We start from the raw sequence: 11,632 nt of genomic DNA on the forward strand, positions 1-11,632 counted from the left end.
AGCCCTGATGTCGAAGGAATTGTCCGTAGAGCTCCGAGACAGGATTGTGTCGAGGCACAGATCTGGGGAAGGGTACCAAAACATTTCTGCAGCATTGAAGGTCCCGAAGAACACAGTGGCCTCCATCATTCTTAAATATAAGTTTGGAACCACCAAGACTCTTTCTAGAGCTGTCTGCCCAGCAAAAGTGAGCAATCAGGGAAGAAGGGCCTCGGCCAGGGAGGTCACCAAAAACCTGATGGTCACGCTGACAGAGCTCCAGAGTTCCTCTGTGGAGAGGAGAGAACCTTCCAGAAGGACAACCATCTCTGCAGCACTCCACCAATCAGGCCTTTACAATAGAGTGGCCAGATGGAAGCTACTCCTCAGTAAAAGGCACATGACAGCCCGCTTGGAGTTTGCCAAAAGGCACCTAAAGGACTCTCAGACCATGAGAAACAAGATTCTCTGGTCTGAGGAAACTAAGATTGCACTCTTTGACCTGAATGCCAAGCATCACGTCTGGAAGAAACATGGCACCCTCACTACAGTGAAGCATGGTGGTGGCAGCATCATGCTGTGGGGATGTTTTTCAGGGGCAGGGAGATTAATCAGGAGAGGGAAAGATGAACGGAGCAAAATACAGAGAGATCCTTGATGAAAACCTGCTCCAGAGCACTCAAGACTTCAGACTGCGGTGAAGGTTCACCTTCCAACAGGACAACATCCCTACACAGCCAAGACAACGCAGGTGCTGCTTTGGGACAAGGCTCTGAATGTCCTTGAGTCTTTCCGATCGAACATCTCTGGAGCGACCTTGAAAATAGCTCATTATGGGGTATTGTGTGTAGATTGATGCGAAACCCCCCCCCATTTTAAACCATTTTAGAATAAGGCTGTAACATAACAAAATATGGACGAAGTCAAGGGGACTGAATACACTGTACAATAATAAGCATAACTAAGAGAACACAATATGAACAAAGGCCCTTTAATAAGTATAGTATAACATTAAGACAAAGTAACGATGCATCATGGGTCAAAAATACATTTTAAACACAGGAGGACAGGTCATAGCAAAATCCTGTTCTTTAAAATTTGACATTTTGTTAAAAATGTACGTGCAAAAATAACCACTGAATGCAGTACATGACCCTGTTGCCTTGGGTCCAGAGAACCCACTACATATGATGGATGTAACTCCAGCTGTGCATTTTAAAGTATAGTACCAGTCAAAAGTGTGGACACACCTAATCATTCAAGGGTTTTTCTTTATTTTTACTATTTTCTACATTGTAGAATAATAGTGAAGACATCAAAACTATGAAATAACACATATGGAATCACAAAGTAACCAAAAAAGTGTTATACAAAACAAAATATATTTTATATTCTTCAAAGTAGCCACCCTTTGCCTTGACAGCTATGCACACTCTTGTCATTCTCTCAACCAGCTTATCCTGGAATGCTTTTCCAACAGTCTTGAAAGAGTTCCCACATACGCTGAGCACTTATTGGCTGCTTTCCTTCACGCTGCGGTCCAACTCATGCCAAATCTCAAATGGGTTGAGGTCGGGTGATTGTGTAGGCCAGGTCATCTGATGCAGAACTCCATCACTCTCCTTCTTGGTCAAATAGCACTTACACAGCCTGGAGGTGTGTTGGATCATTGTCCTGTTGAAAAACAAATGATTATCCCATTTGGTATGCGCTTAGTGGGACTGCTGCAGTATGCTGTGGTAGATATGCTGGTTAAGTGTGCCTTGAATTCWAAATAAATCACAGACAGTGTCACCAGCAAAGCACCCCCACCTCCTCCATGCTTCACGGTGGGAACCACACATGCGGAGATCATCCGTTCACCTACTCTGCGTCTCACAAAAGACATGGCGGTTGGAACCAAAAATCTCAAATTTGGACTCAAATGTCCATTGCTTGTGTTTCTTGGSCCAAGCAAGTCTCTTCCTATTATTGATGTCCTTTAGTAGTGGTTTCTGTGCAGCAACTCAACCATGAATGCCTCCTCTGAACAGTTGATGTTGAGATGTGTCTGTTACTTGAACTCTGAAGCATTTGGGCTGCAATTCCTGAGGCTGGTAACTCTAATGAACTTATCCTCTGCAGCAGAGGTAACTCTGGGTCTTCCTTTCCTGTGGCGGTCCCCATGAGAGCCAGTTTTATTATAGTGCTTGATGGTTTTTGCAACTGCACTTGAAGAAACTTTCAAAGTTCTTGAAATTTTCCAGATTAAGACGAAGGTCAGTCAAAGTAATGATGGACTGTCGTTTCTCTTTGCTTATATGAGCTGTTCTTGCCATAATATGGACTTGGTCTTTTACAAAATAGGGCTATCTTTTGTCAACCACCCATACCTTGTCACAACAAAACTGAGTGGCTCAAATGCATTCAGAAGGATAGAAATTCCACAAATGAACTTTTAACAAGGCACACCTGTTAATTGAAATGCATTCCAGGTCACTACCTCATGGTTGAGAGAATGCCAAGAGTGTGCAATGCTGTCAAGACAAAGGGTGGCTACTTCAAAAAATCTCAAATAAAATATATTTTGATTTGTTTAACACTTTTTTGGTTACTACATGATTCCATGTGTGTGATTTCATAGTTTTGATGTCTTCACTATTATTCCTCCATGTAGAAAATAGTAAAAATAAAGAAAAKCCCTTGAATGAGTAGGTGTGTCCAAACTTTTGACTGCTACTGTATATTCTCAGTATTGTCAACCTATTTAGAGGGGTACTGGAAATTTCCATAATTGCAGATGGACCAGTTTACAAGGATAATACACTGGGACAGAGATTGACAGCTAAAAGGCTGAAACTAAATGTGCTCTGTTCTAATCAGACAAACACTCCTTCAGATAGAGATGGTTTCCATTTTCTCTCTGAATGGGCCGATCAATAACAGGAAGAATTAGAACAATTGCAAGTGATCACATATTTACATTTCATGGTGGCATTAATCGTTAAAAGTACATTCAGCAATATGACGTGACTATAAATATCGACTTCTGACGAAGAGAGTAGGAAGAAGCTAATCTGGGCAGCATTACCACACAGCTATCACACTGCATGAGACAGTAAGGAACTCCTGGCTGGTACAAATATACGCAGCTGTTTATCAGTATATCTGTGTGGGTGGGTTCTAACAAGCAGTGGTGTAAAGTACTTAGGTAAAAATACTTGAAAGTAAAACTTAAGTAGGTTTTTTTGGTTAGCTGTACTTTASTATTTATATTCTGGACAACTTTTACTTCACTACATTCCTAAAGAAAATAATGTATTTTTTTTTACTCCATACATTTTCCCTGACACCCAAKAGTACTCGATACGTTTTGAATGCTTAGCAGGACAGGAAAATGGACAGGAAAATGGACCAGGGACGGACTCACTAAATACACATTATTCATTTGTAAATTATGTCTGAATGTTGGAGTGTGCCTCTGGCAATCCATAAATTAATAGAACATGAAAATGGTGCCACCTGGTTTGCTTAATATAAGGAATTTGACAATTTATACTTTTACAATTGATACTTAAGTATATTTTAGCAATAAATTTACTGTTGATACTTAAGTATATTTAAAACCGAATACTTTTAGACTTTTACTCCAGTATTTTACTGGGTGACATTCACTTGAGTCATTGTCTGTTTAGGTATGTTTACTTTTACAATTGGGTACTTTTGCCCCACCACTGCTAACAAGGCCTTGCTGTTCATGGTAACGTCACATCGCTGAGTCTCCATTTAATGTCACCATGGCGGTGGCATTAATAGTAGCAAACTAACTGTTGTTACAATTCTATAAAATGGTCTTTGGACATGGTTGCATATAACTCCATTCCATATCAAAATACACATGACGAGCACCTTAAAGGATGAGTATCTCCAGCAGACAATGATGATACACACCAGGTAGGTTGTGGAGTTGTATGGGAGAAGGGGGACATGAGACATGGGTACATTTCATATTCTATAAACTACTTTAACATTTCTAAGATTATAATGCACTAAAGTATATGTCAGGGGGTCAGACAGGCACATGAAGTGTCTCTGAAATGAATAGGCTACCCTGGTCAAGTGACAATACTAAGGATGTAGATAGCCTGTTTCTCAGGGATGGAATTTTAGACTTCCTCACACAGTACAGTAATGGAATAGGAAGACTCTTTACTGTCATGTTCTTAATGCTCTAGGCAGAAGGATGTTGCCATCCTACACACAGTCCACATCATCCCCTTCAGCTCCCCACTCATCAAACCTCATCTGAGGGGAGGGGGCAGCAGGATGGAGGCTGTTGATGTTATCCAGGGTGTCTGGGTCTGGCTCCTCTCCCAGGCCTGCCTCCATGTTGCCAGACTCCTCACGGTGAGTGCGGACATGCTTGCGCAGCGCCGCAGGCTCCTTGAAGGTGCGGTTACAGAAGGGGCAGATGCAGGGCTTCTCTCCAGTATGGATGCGCTGGTGGTGCTTCAGGTGCTGCAGTCGGCTCAGACGCTTGCCACAGATGGCACACACGTAGGGCTTGTCACCAGTGTGGGTGCGCTGGTGCTTGCGCAGGCCGTCTAYYTGGCGGAAGATTTTAGGYCAWTCAGAGCAGGAGTAGGGCTTCTCGCCTGTGTGAATGCGAAGATGGGTTTTCAGGGCCCCTGACTCACGGAAGCGGCGGCCACAGACCCCACACGGGTAGGGCTTCTCTCCCGTGTGGATGCGGATGTGCTTCTTCAGGCTGGAGATGAGGCGGAAGGTCTTCCCACACTCTAGACAGTGGTGGGGGCGATCTGCATCTGGGTCTCCTGGAGAGGTGGATGGTCCTGCTGTCTCTCCCGCCCTCCCTGGGGATATGCTGTCAATTCCCACTGTTCCAGGAGACCTCAACACTGCTTTCTGTCCTGCCAGTCCACCCTGAGCCGGACCACCAGTGGCAGTACGTGGCCTCATGGGTTTTGGGTGACGAAGAGAGTAGCTGCCGGAGCGCGATGACCCCTCCTGCTCCACCACATGGATATATCCCAGATCACCCACATTCTGGGCCGTCTGCTCACTGCCGCCAGCACCACCGGCGCTCCTCGGCCCTGGACCTGAACTTGAACCAGGCCCCTGCTCTTCTTTGATCTCAAATCTTGTTCCTCCTGCTCGTGTCCCCTGCTGCTGCCTCCTCTCATCTGTTTAGTACAAAATAACAGAAAGGGCTGTAAGCACACAGATAATCAAATGTTTCAATTCATTCCAAATGAATGGCATTAACTACAACACATACAATACATGACTTAATTCATGTGGACAGCAGCTCGTCAAAAATCCTGTGCATTAATATGGAGTTTGTCCCCCTTTTGCTGCGATAACAGCCTACCCTCCTCTGGGAAGGCTTTCCAATAGATGTTGGAACATTGCTGTGSGGACTTGCTTCCATTCAGCCATAAGAGCACTAGTGAGGTTGGGCACTGATGTTGGACGATTAGGTCTGGCTCGCAGTCAGCGTTGCAATTCCTCCTAAAGGTGTTCGATTGGGTTGAGGTCAGGGCTCTGTGCAGGCCAGTCAAGTTCTTCCACACCGATCGACAAAACATTTCTGTATGGACCTCCCTTTGTGCACGAGGGCATCGTTGTGCTGAAACAGATAAAGGCCTTCCCAAACTGTTGCCTTAAATTTGGAAGCACAGAATCATCTAGAATGTCATAGGGTTAAGAATTCCCTTCACTGGATCTAAGGGGCTAGCCCAAACCCTTGAAACCAGCCCCAGGCCATTATTCCTCCTCCACCAAACATTACAGTTGGCACTAGGCATTGGGGCAGGTATCATTCTCCTGGCATCCTCCAAACCCAGATTGGTCCGTTGGACTGCCAGAATACGAAGTGTGATTCATCACTCCAGAGAACGCGTTTCCACTGCTCCATCTTAGGCTTGTGTGCAGCTGCTCAGCCATAGAAACCCATTTCATGAAGCTCCAGACGAACAGTTCTTGTGCTGACGTTGCTTCCAGAGGCAGTTTGGAACGCGATAGAGCGTTGCAACCGAGGCCTGATGATTTTTACGAGATATGCGCTTCAGCGGTCCCATTCTGTGAGCTTGTGCGGCCTACCACTTCGCGGTTGAGCCATTGTTGCTCCTAGACGTTTCCACTTCACAATAACAGCACTTACAGTTGACCGGAGCAGCTCTAGCAGGGCAGACATTTGACTAACTGTCTTGATGGAAAGGTGGAATCCTATGACGGTGCCATGGTGCAAGTCACTGAGCTCTTCAGTAAGGCCATTCTACTGCCTGTTTGTCTAAGGAGACTGCATGGCTGTGTGCTCGATTTTATACACCTGTCAGCAACGGGTGTGGCTGAAATAGCTTTATCGACTGATTTGAATGGGTGTCCACTTACTTTTTTTGTATATATAGTGTAGGAAGTGATATTCTAAATTGTTATATRTACATAGGATTTCCTTATAACAAATAGGAATAATTTACCTGGCCGGCTGTGGTCAGAGCAGATGTTAGGTGTGTTGGCAGCATAAGAGTCCATAGAATGGTTGGTCACAGAGCCGTCTGGTTGGATAGAGAGCTGACACATTTTATAGTCATCCCTGGAGTCGTACCCATGCAGAGACTCACTGAGAGAGCCACTCATCTCTAGGTCGACCCCGGAAACACACCGTCCGTCTGCACCATTGACATTACGGTGGCTCTGGCGGTCCCTGTCCATACTTGTGTTCATAGAGCCAATAGATGTGAGAGAGGGGGCGAAAACTGACTGACCCATGGTCTGTGCACCAGGGAAAGGAATTTGCAACTGGTCAATTAACTTTTGGGCGCTGCTAAGGCATTCCTGCAACGTCCTCAATTCCACTTTGAGTCTTTCGTTCTCCTGCTCCTTGTTAACCAGCTCTTGTTGGGTCTCGTTGAGCACAAGTACTACCTCGCCCAAGAGGGTATCCACAGCAGCGGATAACGTGGTTCGAATGGTCGGTGCTAACCGTGTCTTGAGTGAGGATACAGTCATGTTGCCCTGGCATGCTTGGTGCGCATATTCAGCTTTCTCTACTTTACGATCACAACAAGACTCAGTCCCAGCTCGGTTTGGGGCGTTGATTATACTTTGTTTACGATTAGTACCACCGGCTGTGCTATTGCTATTCAACGGAGAATCCATGCCACTGTTACAATTTCCTCGCCTGGAAGCCATAGCTAGCTAACTACAGTAGCTAACGTTACTGCGCTGGCCAGCTTTCGCCGACTGCGAAGGCCGCCTGAGACTAGTTAATAGTTCAAACGTGAAAGATAACTATTTCGCTGTAAGCAAATCCAACAAGGTACCGTTCACTATGCCAATAAATAATGTAATTTCTTGGCAAGTTAGCTAGCTCACTAGCTAAACCCGAAAAAATAAGATAACGTTACTGTTAGCTGCCAAGCAAGCTAACATCAGCTAGCTAGTTGACCAGACACTGGCGGTGATGAATGAAATTGGTCTGTCAAAATTCAGCAACAGAAGATTGTTTTTGCTTTATAATAACAGCGTGTCTGGAGTAAACCTGCACTGTATTCTAATTGAGAGCTAAACTAGTCGCAATGCCAACAGCCGTTCGACGTCCATCTTCTACTTCTAGGTAGGGGCGTTTCACCGTCGCACATGAATGACGTATACTCTGGTACATGCAACGGAAGCGTTCCTCTGGTGTCGCTGACGGATGCCAGATCTTACAACACATGGAAAGGCATTTTCAGTATCAGCTAACCATATCATATGTTATAGCAATCAATTCAATGCAAGGGGCTTTATTGGCATGGGAAACATATGTTTACGTTCTCCTGCTCCTCCAATAAAAAGTGAACAGAAATTATTACTAACACAAGTTCCAAAAGAATAAAGACATTTCAAATCCATATTATGTCTATACAGTGTTGTAACGATGTGCAAATAGTTAAAGTAATCCATTTCAATTTAAGGGGCTTTATTGGATGGGAAAGATATGCTTACATTGGCAAAGCAAGTGAAATAGATAATAAACAAAAGTGAATATCTAACTTGATGATACAGTCGATAAGATAGCACGCAAAAATTGCTTGATGCATGCAACATCTGAGCATGGAAACACGATCAATGGTTGGCTACATGTTCTTTTCACAAAGTTTCTAGAAGCGCAACATTGCGAGGCTTCCGGGAACCCTTGCGAAACAGATCAAACAGACCAGGCCTGGGGTTTGAGAAGTCAATGAGAGACGTGAAAAATTCTTATTTTGTTGTTCATTTTCTTGAAATCTAAAGGCACAACCTAGATTTGAGCCAATGTCTAAAGTAGTTGAATATGTTATTACTCCAACCTCATGAAAGTGACAAACTGAAACGTTTTCAATTTAGTCAAAAAGAACTTTATAACGAAAGCGTGCCTTTGATTTGACGGCCTGCACATGCACAGTTTGGTGCGAGACGACTGTTAGATTGAGCCTAGATAGGCAACTCGCCATCGCCTAGAAGTGTGATCGGGATTTCGATTGTCTAAAGTTGCTTCTCCAATCTTCAGAGTTCGCGGTTGAACACTGTATGCTGGAAACACTCAGTTTGTTATTTTTGACTAAAACATAAGGAATATTCATGAAATATGTATACCGAACTTGTTTTTGCGTGGATTCCATGACGCGGTTAGCTTTTAACAGCCAGGAATGCTATTTTTTGTCCCAGAATCCCGCTTAACAGACAAGTTGAAGACTGCTTGATAGAGATGCTTAGCTGCTAGCCTTCAAGCTAAAGAAGTTGGTACCAGATGAGTTTTGCAATGGAGCCCTCTTTGTCTGGAGAAATAAATGAACGGTTCCAGCGCTGTAGGAGCTGTATCTACTACGCTTTGTTTCGGGACAAACCGGATCAGTCAGAGATCCAATGCTGCAATTGTTTCCTTGCTGAGGATTATAGGCTTGAGGTGGCTTCCTTGATCACGCAGGTCGACAGCCTACGTAAGAAACTGTGGAAAACGCAGAGTGGAATGTTTATCTTTTCTACCCAGGTGCCTGGATGGAGTTTGCGCTTGTTGGATGCATCTCTGCCTTGTCGTTTGTTGTTATCCGACTGGCCGGTGTTGCCCGGAGCTCCCCCATCTGATAGCGGAGTTGAAGGAGCACAGCAAGAGGAGCAAGACAATCAATGACGATTGAAGAAGACAGTGGACTCCTGCAAAGCAGTCTACACTCCTAACGAGAGGCCCGGAGCGGATACAAACAACAAACAGTTTTGCCGTCCTGGAGTCTGATCTTCCTGAACCTTCGTTGCTGGAAGTGCCTGTGTCTGCAGTGTCTACTCCTACGATGTCGAAGTCAACGTTGTCAACCTTCCATCCCTGCTCTGGATCGAGCGGGGCTTCTCCATCTGTCAGAGGCCTGCACCAGGCAATGGGAGCAACGGGCTCAAGTTATCCTGCCTCTCGCCCATCCATAAAGGGTTCTGCGAATCCTGTGAAGCATGGGAGTTGGCTGATTTCCTCGTCCTTCTCGCCAGCTGTGATTTTGGGCAGCTCCATGGTAAGAAATATGACAGTTCCTGGTGCAAAAACAATGTCCTATCCCGGAGCTTGAGTAAATMACATTACTAAGCTGTTRCCGAATGTACTACGTCAGGACATAGAAATAGATTCTATCGTAGTCCATGTGGGTTTTAATGACATTACGAAGGGCAGCTCTGAACAGTTGAAACTTGATTTTAAAGCGCTGATTGACTCTCTGCAAGACACTAACAAAAGACCCATCATATCTGGCCCTGTGCCCTCTGAATCGTGGCATTGAACGCTTTAGGAGGATTATTTCTCTTCGCAACTGGCTACYTGATTATTGCAGCTCAATGGGTGTAACTTTTGTTGACTATTTCGAGACTTTTGGAAACAAAACACGTTCTATAAGGAGGATGGGATACACCCAAATCATTATAAGGCTGCGTTGAGACAATGACTTATCACTGACCCAAGCCCAGCTCAGGTAATCCCTACCAAATGTACATTATATCAGGGGCGTTGGTAGACTCAATGTAAGTAACCTAATTTATGTCCCTCTAACTGCCCTGAATGCCTCTGCTGATGCTACGGCTATTGTATGCAGTAATCATGTACCTATGGACCAGATTTAWACTGTTAGCACTGAGGCGGTGTGCCCTAGGAGGAAATCCCTAGGAGGAAATCCACATGAGCATATCTACTTCTGCTAAGCTTCCCAGTAAAGCAATGGAAACAAGTAAGAATCCCAGAAGAAAAGTGCTCAAAATAACCCACGTTAACATATGTCGCTGAAGAAACAAGGTTCATGAAATCAATAATTTGCTAGTAATAGATGACATTCATATTTTGACTATCACTGAAACTCACTTAGATAATACCTTTGATGATACAGTGGTAGCAATACAAGGTTATAACATTTACAGAAAAGACAGAAATYCCAATTGTGGAGGTGTTGCTGTTTATATTCAGAACCACATTCCTGTAAAGTTTAGAGAGGATCTCAGTAATATGGCTACAGGTTTACCTGCCTCACCTAAATCCCATTCTTGTGGGAAGCTTCTATAGACCACCAAGTGCTAACAGTCAGTATCTGGATAACATGTGTGAAATGCTAGATAATGTATGTGATATCAACAGAGAGGTATATTTTCTGGGTGATTTAAATATTGACTGGCTTTCATCAAGCTGCCCACTCAAGAAAAAGCTTCAAACTGTAACCAGTGTCTGCAATCTGGTTTAGGTTATCAGTCAACCTACCAGGGTAGTTACAAACAGCACAGGAWTAAAATCAACAACATGTATTGATCACATCTRTACTAAGGCTGCAGAAATTAGCTTAAAAGCAGTATCCAGATCCATCGGATGTAGTGATCACAATATAGTAGCCATATCTAGGAAAACCAAAGTTCCAAAGGCTGGGTCTAATATAGTGTATAAGAGGTCATACAATAAGTTTTGTAGTGATTTCTATGTTGTTGATGTAAAGAATATTTGTTAGTCCGTGATGTGTAATGAGGAGCAAACAGAGGCTGCACTTGACACATTTATGAAATTGCTTATTCCAGTTAATAATAAGCATGCACCCATTAAGAAAATGACTGTAAAAACGGTTAAATCCCCATGGATTGATGAGGAATTGAACAATTGTATGGTTGAGAGGGATGAGGCAAAAGGAATAGCAAATAAGTCTGGCTGCACAACCAATTGCCAAATGTATTGCAAATTGACAAATAATGTGACTAAACTGAATAAAAAGAAGAAGAAACTACACTATGAAACAAAGATAAATGAGATAAAGAATAATAGTCAAAAGCTTTGGAGCACCATAAATTAAATGTTGGTAATAAAGGAAAACTCAGCTCCATCATTCATTGAATCAGATGGCTCATTCATTACAAAACACACTGTGTTGACAACTACTTTATTGGCAAGATTAGCAAATTTAGGCATTAGCAAACGCTGACAATACACATCCAAGTATAGCTGACCAAATTATGAAGGACAAGCATTGTAATTTTGAATTCCGTAAAGTGAGTGGGGAAGGGGTGAAACAATTATTGTTGTCTATCAAAAATGACAAGCCACCAGGGTCTGACAACTTGGATGGAGAATTATTGAGGATAATAGCGGACGATATTGCCAGTCCTATTTGCCATATTTTCA

At 43.6% G+C, this 11,632-nt stretch overlaps 1 protein-coding gene across 1 annotated transcript; it reads right to left on the reverse strand.

Annotated features, from left to right (window-relative positions):
• Positions 1 to 956: 956 nt before the first annotated feature.
• Positions 957 to 7,602, reverse strand: LOC111964217 (uncharacterized). The gene is made up of 2 exons (XM_023988013.2): positions 6,459 to 7,602; positions 957 to 5,162 (listed from the first exon to the last, which is right to left on the reverse strand). Exons 1-2 carry the CDS (start codon positions 7,171 to 7,173, stop codon positions 4,213 to 4,215), a joined length of 1,665 nt encoding a protein of 554 aa, XP_023843781.1. The 5' UTR covers positions 7,174 to 7,602; the 3' UTR covers positions 957 to 4,212.
• Between the last annotated feature and the right edge of the window lie 4,030 nt (positions 7,603 to 11,632).

The sequence above is a fragment of the Salvelinus sp. IW2-2015 genome, linkage group LG5 (assembly GCF_002910315.2).
Source record: "Salvelinus sp. IW2-2015 linkage group LG5, ASM291031v2, whole genome shotgun sequence".
Taxonomy (NCBI): Eukaryota; Metazoa; Chordata; class Actinopteri; order Salmoniformes; family Salmonidae; genus Salvelinus; species Salvelinus sp. IW2-2015.